Source organism: Rattus rattus, chromosome 6 (genome assembly GCF_011064425.1).
Source record: "Rattus rattus isolate New Zealand chromosome 6, Rrattus_CSIRO_v1, whole genome shotgun sequence".
In the NCBI taxonomy this organism is placed as follows: domain Eukaryota; kingdom Metazoa; phylum Chordata; class Mammalia; order Rodentia; family Muridae; genus Rattus; species Rattus rattus.
Window position 1 is genome coordinate 152,884,610 of NC_046159.1, and position 15,616 is coordinate 152,900,225.

At 45.4% G+C, this 15,616-nt stretch overlaps 1 protein-coding gene across 1 annotated transcript; it reads right to left on the minus strand.

The window, feature by feature from the left end:
• Positions 1-398: 398 nt before the first annotated feature.
• On the minus strand, positions 399-1,965 carry LOC116904493 (translation initiation factor IF-2-like). The gene is made up of 2 exons (XM_032907290.1): positions 1,487-1,965; positions 399-1,405 (listed from the first exon to the last, which is right to left on the minus strand). The coding sequence occupies exons 1-2, from the start codon at positions 1,963-1,965 to the stop codon at positions 742-744; spliced, it is 1,143 nt and encodes a 380-aa protein (XP_032763181.1). The 3' UTR covers positions 399-741.
• Positions 1,966-15,616: the final 13,651 nt, after the last annotated feature.

Consider the following 15,616-nt stretch of genomic DNA (forward strand, 5'->3'; position numbering starts at 1 on the left):
CAGTTCCCCAAGGTCAGAGAAGCAAATGCTGAAAGTTGTTCCTTGACTTCCACAGGTGTCAAGGCTCTTGCACATCCAAACCCAAACACACACACAGAATAATAAAAACTTTTTTAAATTTTCAATTTTTACCTTCCAGTTTTCAAGTCTTTTTGCCTAAAAATATTTTTTCGTATATATCCACATCTTAAGAAGTCCTATAAATACACTCAAGTTATATTCTATTTTGAATTAAAACAATCCTGTTGTAAAATACCTCCAAACCATCAGTTTTCCTAGATGCCACCAAATGGGTGGGAACTCCCCACTGGGCTAAGACTAGGGCCAATGCGGATTATAACCACCGCCACCTAGGCGAGCAGAGGGTTATCCCACCCCTTGCAAAATAAAGATAGACAAATATTTCGGAATTTTATTAAAGGTGACTCCATAGTACCAAAGATACCACACACAAATTTCTTGCAAAAGGAACAGCGAGGCAAACAATGTGAGCAAAGATGTTGATAGCTGGTCCAGGAGACCCAGACAGGAAAGAGGAACACGCGGCGGCGCTCTGACGCCTAGGAAAACCCAGCTCTCGGGGAAAGGCTTCTGCGACAGCAGCTGCCCAGCTGGGCTGCACGTCCAGGCTGGAGGTGGCTGGCGCTGGCACATTTGAAACATCATAGCTGGTGGATCCAGTCCCGAGCACCACGCGGGACCCGCCCGCGCACACACCCACCGCCCACTGCAGCGAGCGACCTAGGCGCAGCCGCAGCACGCAAGTAACGCTCGACCCGAGCAGAAAGTTTCGAATGAAAAACCCGAGCGCAGAAACGCACCGGTCCCGGAGCTGAACTCGCGCCAGGAACACGCCCGGAGCCAAACCACTTGACAAGCAGCTCCGGTTTTCACCTGGCTGGCCCGGGCAGGACCGGAAGGTGGCAGAGGCGGCAGCGCACTGGGTCCCGCAGCCCAGGTGTCAAGCCGCGCCGCCGCCTCCCTCCCGCGCCTACTCTCCGACCAGTGCCGGGCAGGAACCGGGGTGCGGATTACGGATGTGGATAAGGGGCTCGGGGTACACATCAGGGACGCCGATCCGGGGCGCGGGATGAGGATCGGGGGCACCGGGCGCGGGGTCGAGTGCAGAGCCCGGGAGGCTCGCAGGCCGCCGGGCCAGGTCGCGGCTCCGGAACCCGCGGCCGCGCGCCCCTCCCCCCACCCCTCCCCCGCCGGGGCACGCAGAGCCGGCGCCGCGTCCCGGGAGACCCACCGCCCGCAGCCCGGGGACCGGGAAGCTCTGCCTGCGCGGCCGCAAGCAACCCTCGGCGGGGCGGGGCGGGGTCGGGACCGAGCGCCCTGCGGACTCACTTTTCGGATGTTTCTCTCTTTTCGGCCTCCGCTTTCCGGGCCTGAATGGCCAGCACTGGGGAGAGAAGACACATTAACGGTCGGGCCGGCCGCCTGCGCGCCGCGAGGAGGGGCGGGGGCCGCGCGCGCCGCTCACCTTTCCTGGAGCTCATTCCGACTCGGGGCAGCCGGGCGGGGGCTCCGCGGCAGAAAAGGCGGCGGCGACGCGACAGTCAGCCGCACCAGGATGCAGCCTCCACTGCTCGCCGGCCGAGGAGGCGGGAACCGCGCCTGCGCCGCCGCGGCCGCTCCGCGGGGGGGCCAATGGGACCGCCCCCGCGGCCCCGCCCCACGGCCCCGCCCCTCCGCGCCCCCCTCCGCATCTCCGGAGCACGGGGGTCCGGGACCCGGGACACGCCCGGGTCGCCCGCCCCGCGACCCACCTGTGCGGGAAGACGGTCGCGCGCCCACGGCCTCCCGCGCCCACGGCCTCCCGCAGCCGGCCTCCGCCTCCTTGGCCCTACGGCCGCCGCAGGCCACCAGCTCCCGGGCACTAGGCCCAGCCGCAGACCCTTCCTCCTCCCAGCCACCGCCTCCGCTCCGCACCCCAGCTGGTCGTGCTGCACGCCTCTCCATGGGTCCTTCCTTGGCCAGCGCCTTGGCGGGGCTCTCACCACCTCTCTAACGCGGCCTCTTCTATCCCTTTGCGCCTCTACATCCTTGCATCCCTGTGAGCGCCGCTTCCTCCTCTCCGGCGGGCGTGGAAAGGGCACAAGACCAAGAGCTGGGGAGCCTGGGTCCTTGAGTCTGTGTGACCTTGGAGAAGTGATTTCCTCTCCTTTGCCTACTTCGCGAGTTCAATGAGGGAAAGATGCACACAGCTGAAAAGGAAAGTTTGGCGCAGGAAGCCTAGTTTTCTAAATACCATGAAATGAGAGCTTAAAACACCTATCACACCTATCATGCCAAGCCATGATCTTCTCTTCCTCCTTCAGTGGGGAAACTGAACCCTAAATAGGTCAAACCCTTCTACCAGCCTGTACCTCTATTCAGGCCTGGCTGGTTTCTCTTTCTACCTTCCAAGGCTACCTAGGATGTGAATCAAGCTGACTGGCACAAAGTTACCACTTTAGCGTTCTCTTGTCTCTTTAAACAATTACGGTATCTTGAAGATAAGGGTCCTGAGCGTTCAGTTCTCCTTTGGTTACAACTGTATCGTTGAGTTATAACTGTATCATTGAGTCTTGCTCCAAAGCTGTCCCAACAAATAGGAAAGGCCGCTCTGAATTTGACAAGATCTCGTTTTCTCCATTTGTTTTAATTTTCGAAAATCTCAAGCATACAAGAAAAATGCAGTAATTGGCACTATTAACCCACATTCACTAGTTTTTTTTTTTTAAACATTTCTCCAGGTTTGCTCTCTATGTCTGTGCAGGGTGTATTTTGCTGAGTCATTCGGTAGTTTGCAGACTGTTACCCTCCACCCCTAAACATTTCAATACATATCTACTAAAAACAAAGATATTTTTCTGCATAATCAGAACGTCATTATCACTCTAAGAATCCAATAGTATTGTTTTTATTTCTGAAATATTCCAGTGAACTATGTTTGGTGACATTTTTTTCCCAGCCCAAGGTGCCCATGTGTTTTTTTAAGTGTGTTTAGAATAATCCCTGGTTTATTTTATTTTATTTTAAGACTTAGTTTCACGGGGTTGGGGATTTAGCTCAGTGATAGAGCGCTTGCTTAGCAACCACAAGGCCCTGGGTTCAGTCCCCAGCTCTGGAAAAAAAAAAAAGACTGAGTTTCACTGAGTTCCAAAGCTGGTCTTGAGTTTACAATATAGCCAGTCTAACTGCTCGTTTGTTGCAGGCTTACTACTGCCTTAGCTTCTCAAGTACAAGGAAGACAGTCATGCACCACTAACAGTAGCTGTTCTGAAGAATCTAGTTCTGTTTTGCAGAATGTTCATCAATTTTAATTTTGTTCACCTAGTACTACAGTCAAGTTAGTATTTTAAGTTCAATGTATAGATGGTATCAAGATATCAGTATCTTCCCATATGGATGATACATTCAACCTCTCCATCAAAACACAAAACAAAACTTTTCCACTTAGTATTATTTTTTTAAAAATCGCTTTTTTTGGGGGGGGGGGCAGAAAAGAACTTGAATAGACATTTCTCCAAAGACATAGAACTGGCCAACGAATACATAACAAAATGTTCAAAATCATTAATCATTACAGGTATGCAAAGCAAAATGAAATCCTATGTCACACCTGGCATGACAGTCTTTAAAACAGAAAATACAAAGTCGGGCTGGAGAGATGGCTCCGTGATTAAGAGCACTGACTGCTCTTCCAGAGGTCCTGAGTTCAATTCCCAGCAACCACATGGTGGCTCACAACCATCTGTAATGAGATTCGATGCCCTCTTCTGGGGTGTCTGAAGACAGCAACAGTGTACTCATATACATAAAATAAATAAAGATTTATTTTTAAAAAAGATTAAAAAAAAGAAAATACAAAGTCAAGCATGGTGCATACATGTGATTGAAGCACTAAGGAGACGACAGTCCTATTCTCTCAACAGCCGAGATTACATAGAACATACCAGGTCAGCCTCAGCTACATAACGAAATCCTAGCTCAAAGAGAAAGAAAGATCCTAGCTGAAAATATAACTTAGAGGTAGAATGTTTACCAGGATGCAGTCAGGGGCCCTCCCCAGGTTCACTTCCCAGATACCAGAAAAAGAAAAGAAAACAGAAAAAATGCAGGTCACTGAGCATTCTGGAGCTCTTGCACATTGGAAATACTAAAAGCTCTGTCAGCGTCTCATGGAACTAGGAAACGGGACAGTCACTGGGAAAAGCTGGTCAGTTCCTCAAAAACTAATCATAGACTTACCAATAATTTCACCCATAGGTACATTTCCACAGAAGTTAAGAACAGATGAATCTTTGACCCAGGCCTGTGAAGCCAGCACAGGAGGCAAGCAGAAACAGATGAGTTCAAGACTAGCCTACATTCTCAGCCAACAGTGTTAGGGATTTCGTTTCTTCTTACATAGGAATTCGCATGTCTGCTACAAGTCCCTGACAACAGTTGATTTTTTTGACTGAGCAATAAAGAGCCAATGGCCAATGGTTAGGCAGGGGTATGGAGGTGGGACTTGGAGGAAAGAAGAGGCAGAATCACCAAGACAGGGAAGATCAGACTTAAGAGTTCAGGACAAGGGGTTGGGGATTTAGCTCAGTGGTAGAGCGCTTGCCTAGGAAGCACAAGGTCCTGGGTTCGGTCCCCAGCCCCGGGGAAAAAAAGAAAAAAAAAAAGAGTTCAGGACAGACATGTAAGAGTCAGGGAAGTAGCCCCAGGAATCACTCCCCTGATTGGGTCTAGAGTAGCAGAGATAAAATATAGATTTAGCAAGAATTAACTCAGGAATATCAGAAGGGAGTGTGTTAGCCATGTGAAGGTTCAGGAATGGCCCAGCCATTGAGCTAGTTAAGGCATATCAAAATACAAAGGTTTCGTGTGTGTGTGTGTGTGTGTGTGTGTGTGTGTGTGTGTGTGTGTGTGTATGTGTGTGTGTGTTTTCATTCTTGAATCCAGAGAACTCTGGTGCGCAGAGAGAAACATGATCACCCAATGGGAGCTCAGAGCAGTTTAACCTATTATTGTAACAATATTATTACAATTATTAACCTATTATTGTAACTATTAACTATTATTGTAACTATTATTGTAATTATTAACCTATTATTGTAACCTATTATTGTAACAAGCCAGGGCTGGAGAGATGGATCAGTGGTTAGGAGCACTGACAGCTCTTCCAGAGGTCCTGAGTTCAAATCCCACCAACCACATGGTGACTCACAGCCATCTGTAATGGGATCTGATGCCCTCTACTGGTGTGTCTGAAGACAGCTAGAGTGTACTTATGTATAATAAATAAATAAATCATCTCTGGTCATGATGATTAATATCTACAGTATAACAGTGACCAAAATGTAGGAAGTGTGAAGTCAAATGCCTGTAATATAAACACTCAATAGGATATATATATATATATATATATATATATATATATATATATCAGTCCAACTTCAAAAGTCCCCATAGTTTATCATCATCTCAACACTGTAGCCCTCCCTCACCTCCCCCCCAACACAGCTCTTCCACTGGATGGTGCCTTGAACTCAAACAGTCCTATGGCAAGCATTTTTTTGGGGGGTGGCGGGGAGAAGTTTTTTCAAGACATGGTTTCTCTGTGTTATAGCCCTGGCTGTCCTGGGACTCACTCTGTAGATCAGGATGACTTTGAACCCACAGAGATCCACCTGCCTCAGCTTCCAAAGTATTGGGATTAAAGACATGTACCACCACTGTCTGGCTTAGGTCAAGCTTTTATTTCTCCATCTACCAACGTGTTTGATCTTTATTTTTTATATAGTTTTTATACTTGGTAGTCATATTGTCAGTTAACATTGTCAGTTTTCCTCTTTTGTTTGTTGGGTTGGTTGGTTGGTTGAGGCAAAGTCATATGTAGCCCAGGGTAGCCATGAACACTCCAGCTGGTTTTAAAGCCCTGCTCCTGCATTTGCCTCCCGGTGGCTGGAATTACCAACAGGCATCAACAGCATCTAGCTTTTATCTATCTTTTTGAATCTTTAATTGTATAGATTTTGGGCAAGGAGACCCTTTAACTTTGTAGTCTGACATGATTTGTTTGGCTGTTGAGCGTCTCTTTCCAGCATAGAATATTCCAGAAACTCTTTTTTTTCTTTTTTTTCGGAGCTGGGGACCGAACCCAGGGCCTTGTGCTTGCTAGGCAAGCGCTCTACCACTGAGCTAAATCCCCAACCCCGTTCCAGAAACTCTTGTGCCCTCCCTAATTCAGTGTCAGAAACAGTCATATCTCTATGCTTTCTTAGAGATGACTGGAAGCTTTTGAAATTAAAGAGAATTTGAAACCAGTTTCTTTTATTATTTTAAGTAATTTATTAACAGTCTAGATGACTATTTTATTTAGTCTGTTTTTTACCACACAACTTGACCACTTAATGTAAACATTTTAATAATATTTAGTATATTCATAAGATTGGGGAACCATCACCAACATCTGGTTTTATTGTTTGTTTTGTTTCGTTGGTTTTGGTTTCTTTTTGTTTGTTTGTTTGTTTGTTTTTTGAGCTGGGGTTGCTCTACATATTCCTGAAGGCTATGCTGGAACTTTCTATGTAGACCAGGCTGGCCTCAAACTCACAGATTTCCCCTGCCTCTGAGCCCTGGGATTAATGGCATGTGCCACCATGCACAGCTAAAGTCTAATTTGTAAACATTGTTTGTGAAGCATGGTGATGTGAACCAGTCATTCCAGCATTTGGGAGGTAGAGGCAAGAAGATCGCCACAAGTTCAAGGCCAACTTGTTCTGCAGAATGCATCCTCCATATCAAGGTTACATAGCTAGACTTTGTCTCAAAACAAACAAACAAACAAACAAACAATAAATAAATAAATAAGGGCTGACAAGATGGCTCATCAGGTTAAGACTGAACAACCTCATAAATTTAGTTCTATCCTAGGGACTCACATGGTATGAGGAGAAAAACCAATTCCCCAAAGTTGTCCTCCACTGTCCACACGTGTGCTCACACATATACACACACAAAATAAATTAAGATAATGGTGTTTAAATTAATAACAATTTAAAATAAGTGAACTATGTTTGTCCCCCCTAAAAAAAGAGCCCCACCCCATTTGCATCCCTCCCCACCCTCCTGCCCCAGGCTGAAACAAACCCTCTTTCAATCCTGTCTCTATAGACCTGCCTGGTTTGGATGGTTCAAATGAAAATCATATGGCGTGTATGTAGCCTTTGATGACTTGGTTCTTTCCTTTAGTCTAAGGTTGAAATCTGTTTCTGCTATTTAATGTTTATAGAACCTTGCAACTTTATTGTAACATCCGAAAAATGGAAATAATATTAATACTAATTCTCATGGGTTAATATAATAATCAAAGGAGTGAGTCTTCAAAAAAACGATTAATTATTAGAATTAATAATTAATAATTATTAATTAATAATAATTAATTAATAGAAGCTGAGTGTAACAGAGCACATTTAAAAGCATACAACGTAGGAGGCCGAATCAGGAGGCTAAGAGCTCCAGATAGGTGGCACATGCACACCTTTGTGTACTCTTCGACATTCGACTTTTTAAAGATCTACTATTAGTGCTTATTCTTGAGTGTGTGTGTGTGTGTGTATATATATATATATATATATACATATATATATATATATATATATTTATATATGAGTGAAGGCAGTCTGGGTGCGTGTTGGCATCAGATGCCTTGGAGCTGGAGTTACCAAATGCCATGAACCAACCAACATGGATGCTGGGAAATGTACCTGGGCCTTAACCGATGAGCCATGTCTCCAGCCTAACACTCAATTTTTAAATAAATGCTCATTGAATCCCTCTTGTACAATATGCATTACTTAAGGACTGTGTCTACAGCCGTCAGGAAAGCACAGGGAAATCTCCTTAGGGGACCTCACTCTTCTGCCCCACAGCAGAAACCAAAGCAAATGAATATGCACTACGGTTAGTGATAGGGTCTTTGGGTTGGTCGGCTGGCTGAATAAGTTGCTGTGGTGGTTGTTTGGGGGAAGCCCTGGGACCTGAACCCAGAACCTTGTATGTGCACTATCCAAGCACGCTGCCACTCAGCTACCAGCCACTGACCCGAACATTTATGAAAACAGAATCAAGCCGAGGAGGAGAGGGAAGAAACAAAGAAAGCAGCTGAAGGTGAGCATGTGTCTCACCTCTACATTCCCAGCACTGGGACTGGAGGGACTTGGGGAAGCAGGAGGATCGTCACAAGTTCAAACCATCCTGGACTACATGGTGACTTCGAAGAAGCCAGCCTAAGCTGCACAAGTCAAGACCTTACACAAAATAAAAACAGAGCTGGCAAGACGGCCCAGCAGGTAAAAGTTCTTGCTACACAGGCAACTTGAGTTCGATCCCCAGAACCCATGGTGGAGAGGAAGACCCTACTCTGAACAGTTGACCTCTGCCTCTGACTCTCTAAGTGCACTGGGGCTCATGTGCACTGCACGTGCGCACGCTCCGACTGCTTCTAACGTGAGTGAAATACTTCTAGTGTCTCACAATTAAGACTGATGTCTCTTTAGATGTATTTATTTTACTTTATGTGTGTGATTTTTATGTTTTGGTCTTTCGAGACAGAATCTCTCCATGTAGCCCTGGCTGCTCTGGAACTTACTCTGTAGACGAGGCTGGCCTCGAACTCAGAGATTTGCCTGCCTCTTGACTCTCGAGCGTGCTCCACGTGCATGCCTGTTAGAATCACCTAGAATTGGGTTTGCTGGTGGTTCTGAGCTATCATGTGGATGCTGGGAATCAAAATGGGGTCTTCTCCAAAAGTAACAGGTGCTCTGAACTGCTGATCCATCTCTCCAGCCCCCTTAACAATGACATTAAAAAAAAAAAAACTTTTTGGAGAGAGAGTCAGAGAAGTGGGTGGGGGACGGACCCTTACCATGTAACACTGACTGGCACAGAACCCACTTCTCAGAAGTTGTCGTCAAACTCACAGAGGTTTGTCTGCCTCTGCCTCTAGAATGCTGGTGTTAAATGTGTGTGTCACACCCAGACAGAAGGAGCTTTTGCACTATCATTTGCACTTCCTTCCTACAGTCCCTTCTTGACACATACATCATGTTGCTATAATGGACATGGTCAAGAGTGAACAGCTGGATGGTGGTGGTGTGCTCCTTTAATCCCAGCACTCGGGAGGAAGAAGTAGGCAGATCTCAGAGTTCAAGGCCAGCCTGGTTTATAGAATGAGTTCCTGGACATCCAGGGCTACATGGAAAAACCTTGTCTCGATGATGATGATGATGATGATGATGATGATGATGATGATGATGATGATGATAATAATAAAAGGACAGAACGTGTCGTTTTAGAATGTGAAACTCAGGGCATCTACACAATGTTGAAGGTCATGCATGTGCAGGCCTTTCCTCTCCTCCCCAGCCCGAGCCCAGTGAAATTCATGACATTCACAGTGTTCAATTTTACCAAATCTAATAGAAAATGAGCTCATAAAACCGTTTACATTCAGCTATTTCCAAGTGGAGTCATTAAATCACAATGTAGCTTAAAAGGTATGGGACTCGAATTCCCAGAATCCATCTTGCTCTGGGGCCTTGTTGCATGAGAACCAAGGCTCCTCCTATAACATTGTTGTATCTATCGCATAATTTCTGTGGTGACGCTTACGCCTGTCTTTTATTACTTCAATGGAGTATATGTCCCAGTAATGCCGACACCATCAGAACAAAAGTGTGACAGAGATGTTAACACACAGACAGCATGGGCGGACCACCAATTCCTCTTCTCCCTCTAGCCACCTGAGGAAATTTGAATAAGGTGTCATCTGTTTCTCAGTTTCCTAACCCATAAATTGTAGTGAGCAATGTTACCTACCTAATTTGATACTGAATTAGCACATGTACACACACACACACACACACACACACACACACACACACACACACACAAATATCCATTAAAGAACACTGAGTGTGGTGGTACCGACCTATAACCCCCCAACACTTGGAGCGCTGAGGCAGGGAACTACGTATTGTCAAGGCCAGCCTGGTCTCCATAGTGAAAATGTGTCTCGAACCAAGCAAGTAAGCAACAACAAAAAAACCTTGGAGATGTAATCTAGTCACGTTTGCTGTGAGGGTTAGATCAGAACACACAAAGCAGTCAGGTGTCGTCTCAGCACTCAGTAAGAATTAGTCTCATAATAGGCATTATGGAGTGTATTAGATATCTTTAGCTATTGCTATACAAATTATCATTTTTAAACGGCAAATATTTAGGGTTCAGAGTAGAGCTCAGAGGCTGAATGTGTGCAAGAACTCGGGTTTGAACTTCAATAACATTCAGATACACCTCCCCCCACCCTACCCTCCCCCCAAAAAAAAGCCCTAAAATTACAAGGGTAATCTCTTATCATCTCACAGAGTCTGCGGTTCAGGATCATACAGGCATCTGAGCTCCTGACAGGAGACGCTGCCCAAGGCTTCAGTCATCCGGAGGCTTCAGTCATCCGAAGGCTTGAGGGAAGCTGGAGGCCGTGTTCCTAAGGCGACTCATTCACATGGCTGTTTAACAGAAGGCCTCCTATGCTAACAGGCACTGGCAGATAGGTGTCCTCCTCACAGCCTAGCTCTCTCCATAGAGCTGCTGGACTGGCTGGGTTTTCCCATAGCGAGTGACCAAGAAGGAACAAGGCAGAAAGTTCAATGCCTTTTATGACCTACCCTCGGAAGTCACAATCCTTCATTTCTGCCACATTCTACACATCAGAAGCAAATGCAGTATGCTCAATGGAAGAGGGTGGGAAAAACCCCCCAAAACTCTGCTTCTGTTTGGTTGCCAGGGATTGAGCCCAGAGCCTCACAAATACTAGGCAGGCATTCTACTACTGAGCTTTATTCCCAGCCCACCCCAAATCCCCTTTTGAGCCAACCGTCTCTTAATAGGCTGATCTCAACACTGCTGTGCAGCCAAGGCTGACAGACTCTTAATAACCTTCTCCTTGAATTTTCTTGGCACTACAATTTCGCCCCATCATGCCAGATCCTGTCTTCCTCTTTCCTACGCATTATTTTGAAACAGAGTTTCATCGAGGCCAAACTGGTCCGGAACTCACGACAGGTCACAGGCTGACCTTGAGTTCACCGTGATTCTTGTGTCTTACCCACTTGATAAACTACCCCTTTCCATATCACCCTCGATAACTCATAAAGAAAAGAAATTGAAGCTTGGACTCATCACTTATCTCTTTGGAAGCAGGGCTGAGTCTAAGGCCAGCTCACACTCCAGAAGAAAAGGAAGAAAAAAAGAGGTTTACTCCCTCACAGTCTCAAAGGCTAGAAGTCCGAATGGCATTGCGCTAGTTGTAGTAAGGAATGTCCCTCCAGGGCATACACGTGTATATGAAAGCTTGGGTCAGCCTTTTGAGGCCCAGGCTAGACTCAAAACTTCCCTTCTTCTCTTTTGGTTTTTCGAGGCACAGTTCCTCTGTGTAGCCCTGGCTGCCTTAGAACTCACTCTGTAGACCAGGCTGGCCTGGAACTCAGAGATCTGCCTGCCTCTGCTTCTTGAGTGCTGGGATTAAAGGCATGAATCACCACCACCACCAGGCTGAGAGCCAGACTCTTAACAAGGTGGAAAAATAAATAAGTTGACAAGGTTGAGGCTATATAGCTTAGAAAGTCCAGTGCTTATGTGGCAAGCACAAAAACCTTCTTTCTTTGGTTACTGTCCCATCAAGATAACTTTTATTCTGACTTCCAAAGACATGAAACCATGTACTTTATTTCTTTTAATGTTATAGAAATAAAATGACAAAATAATATTTTATTTTATTTTAATTTTTTTAAGATTCATTTATTTATTATATTTAAGTACACACCAGAAGAGGGCATCAGATCCCACCATATGGTTGCTGGGAATTGAACTCAGGACCTCTGGAAGAGCAGTCGGTGCTCTTGACCACTGAGTCATCTCTCCAGCCTGCATTTTTAGTGAAAGGGAAAAAAGGTTCATATTGTCTGAAACAATGTTTTCTTGGAAGTTACATCCTTGCAAATCCCTCTGACATGACAAATTGTCATGCCTGATTCTTCAATTTATTGTCACTCTATGTCATGTAGTCGCCCGAATTCCTCACTGTACTCTGAGAGGAAATGAAAGCTAACATAAAAGACCAAAGCTCAGTATCACTATGACTTTTTTTTAAAAATAATCTTCTGGAAAGGGTTTCTAGATCTTCAGGACTTCCTAGGTAATACATCAAGAAATGTAAAAACAACCACAGTAGACCCTTATGTGTAAGCATGAGACTTAGGTCTCAGTGAGTAACGGGGACTTCTGCTACCAAATATTTTAAGATTTATTTTGTTCTTAATTGTATGACTGTTTTGCTTGCATGTGTTTAAGAGTTTCACTTGTGTGCAATGCCAGTGGAAGTCAGAAGCCAGCTTCAGACCTCCTGAAACTGGAGTGATAGATGGGTGTTAACAGCCACGTGTGTGTCGAGAACTGAACCCAGGTCCTCTGCAAGAGCAGCTAATATTCCTAGTCATAAGCCACCTCTCTAACCCCTGAAATACAATTTTGAAAAAGATTTAAAAAAAAAAAAAAACCTACTCGTGTAGGAGATAGCCGGGTGGCATATGCCTTTAATCCCAGTGCTTCAGAGGACAGAGGCAAGGCAAGTCGATGGTGGTGAGTTCCAGTTTAGCCACAGAGACCCTGCCTCAAAATCAGACACCGCCCCCCCCAAGAAAACACAAACTTAGGTGTATTCGTTATTGATTTAGCATAGGCTAGAAACCATCCTGAACATTAAAAAAAAAAGATTTAATATAGGAATGAACAGGCCCGGAAAAACTGATGTAAAAGCTGCTACTGGGATTTGGTTTGATCTAACACTACGTAACTGGAGTTCAAAGATTAGATACCTCACCTTGGGAACTAGTGATTGGATTTGAGACTCTAAGCAGCTACCTCAGCCTGGGAGAATGGGGGAGGTCCCATCCTGTCTCACCCCCATTTTCTCTCTCCACTAAACCTTGAAGATAGGATTTAAGAATTCATGTCACGGGGTTGGAGATTTAGCTCAGTGGTAGAGCACTTGCCTAGCAAGCGCAAGGCCCTGGATTCGGTCCCCAGCTCCAAAAAAAAAAAAAGAAAGAAAAAGAAAAAGAAAAAGAAAAAGAAAAAGAATTCATGTCACACAGAACAGGCACTGACTGGCATGGTGGTGTGGGTTACTGGAGCGTCCAGCGGCATTGGCGAGGAGCTGGCTTTCCAGTTATCTAAACTCAGGGTCTCTCTGGTGCTGCCAGCCCGAAGGGTGCAGGAGCTGGAGCCGGTAAAGGAAAGAAGCCTGGGGGTTTGTTAATGCACTCCAAACTGAACTTTTTAACTACCCAGGTATAACATTGTCTACCATTTGCCCAGGACCTGTGTATTCGAATATTTTCCAGAATTACTGGAGAAGTCACTAAGGATGATCCAAATGACGATCATTGCAAGAGGCCGCACAAATGAGGCTGCCTAATTCTGCACTTCCAGCCATCAAATGGATAGGAGCCTAGCATGGCTGTCCTCTGAGAGGTCTGATGAGCAGTTGACTGAGACAGATCCAGCACTCAACGAGTGGACTGGAGTTGGGGACCGCTATGGTTTCGAAAGAAAGTTGGCTTCAAAGTCAGAACCGTCCGGCCATAGCCTCCTGAGTGTTGGGATTTTAGGGACCTGATCCTCCATGGTCCTCCATTTTAATCTTTGATATTAACTTTTTTGATATGAAATAAATAGACAGTAAAATATTGCAATGAATATTGAAAGAATGGATAATTATACTACATAATTAAATAAGATGACATTTAATTTAAGAACTAAAAGAATTCATGGCAAAGTAAATCTGGTAAGCAAGATGGGTAGCTTTCGAGCCTCTCCAAATAGAAAACAATGGAAATGATATTGAGAGACTCAACACAAGGGCCCACACAGGTAAAGAATCATTTAGGCTCTGTAGTGTCATACTAGAAACCGTTAAGTGGTGTGTAGTGGATCAAGTATGCTTGGCCCATGAAAATTGGCACTGCTAGGAGGTGTGGCCTTGTTGGAACACGTATGGCCTTGTTAAAGGAAGTGTGTCGCTGTGTTTGTGTGTCGCTTTGAGGACTTTGCGGCTGAGGCTCCACCCAGCGTGAAACGGAGCCTCCTATTAGCTCCTGTGGATCAAGAAGTAGAACTCTCCGCACCTTCTGCCTGAATGCTGCCATACTCCCCACCACGACGATAAAGGGCAGAACCCCTGAAAACTGCAAGCCAGCCTCAATTAAATGTTGTCCTTGTTAAGAGTTGCCTTGGTCATGGTGTCTCTTTACAGCAATGAAACCCTCACTGAGACACGGCGTTAGGAAGGAGTTAATGAAAAGAGACTATGCTAAAATCTATCCTTGGGTCCTCGCTGTTCCAAGTCCCATAGTTTTGGTAAGAATTAGTTTCATCAGAGTACATAATAACATTTCTAAATCAAGTAACAAGCTCCTAGAGCATGAGTTCAGGAAGGTACCGTTTGGCCTAATGTAAGCACTGTTTTGGTTTATTTTGCTTTCAGTTTGTTGTTTGGGATCAAACTCAGCTCCCCACACACAGGAGATGGGAATTCTACCACTGAGGAACTGGAAGGATGGCTCTGTGATTGAGAGTACTTGAAGCTCTTTTTTTTTTTTTTTTTTTAATATTTATTTTATTTATGTCAAATAGACACACCAGAAGAGGGCATCAGATCTCTTTACAGATGGTTGTGGTTGCTGGGAATTGAACTCAGGACCTCTGGAGGAGCAGTCAGTGCTCTTAACCGCTGAGCCATCTCTCCAGCCAGTACTTGAAGCTCTTACAGAGGATCTGGGTTCGGTTCCTGGACCCCTCATGCTGGCTCTCGACATTTACAATTCTAATTCCAGGGCGTCTGATGTGCTCTTCTGACACGCACCAGGTACAGATGTGAGTACAGATAGACGTGCAAGCAAAAGACTCACACACATAAAATTAAATAAACCTAAGACGAAAGAAAAAAAAGAGGCATCCTATGCCACACCTCTACTTGGCTGTGACACAGTGTTCACAACTGTGATGGCTCCGAGAGGCCAAATCTTTTAAATTCAAACCCATTTTAGAGACTCTGACCTAAGTTTGAACTCTGGTAAACTAACAGGTTGGTACCTAACGTTAGTTTTCAAGTTACCCCCAACAAAACCCAAGCCTAGCTCCAGTCTCTAGGCTCACCTCTAACAAGACCAGCGTCTCCAGGTTATTACCCCAACATACCGGCACCCCTAGGTTACAAGCCTAACAACCACCCGTATAAAGGGAAATAGAAATTAAGTTTAAAACTGGATTCCCAGCCCCAGCCAATTATGCTAAAGGCCACAGCTTTCCAATTAGATGCTTGCTCACTCACTCGCTGTTCACTGCTTATATAGCCTTGCCCCGATATTCAGGGCTCCTCTCCCCAACAAAAACCATCTTGCCTGTTGTTGGTGAGCTGAAGGGCCCAAGCTAGCTTGAATGGAATAAAGGCCCTGCTGTGGGTTGCATCAGATCAGCCCCTGTCTATTTTTTGGGGGGATCGCTAACACTT

Excerpts from the sequence above, each read along its gene's own strand:
- LOC116904493 (XM_032907290.1), bottom strand. The coding sequence starts at position 1,965 with ATGGAGAGGCGTGCAGCACGACCAGCTGGGGTGCGGAGCGGAGGCGGT. Across the intron at positions 1,406-1,486 it reads CGGAATGAGCTCCAGGAAAG|TGCTGGCCATTCAGGCCCGG; the intron begins GTGAGCGGCGCG and ends TTCTCTCCCCAG.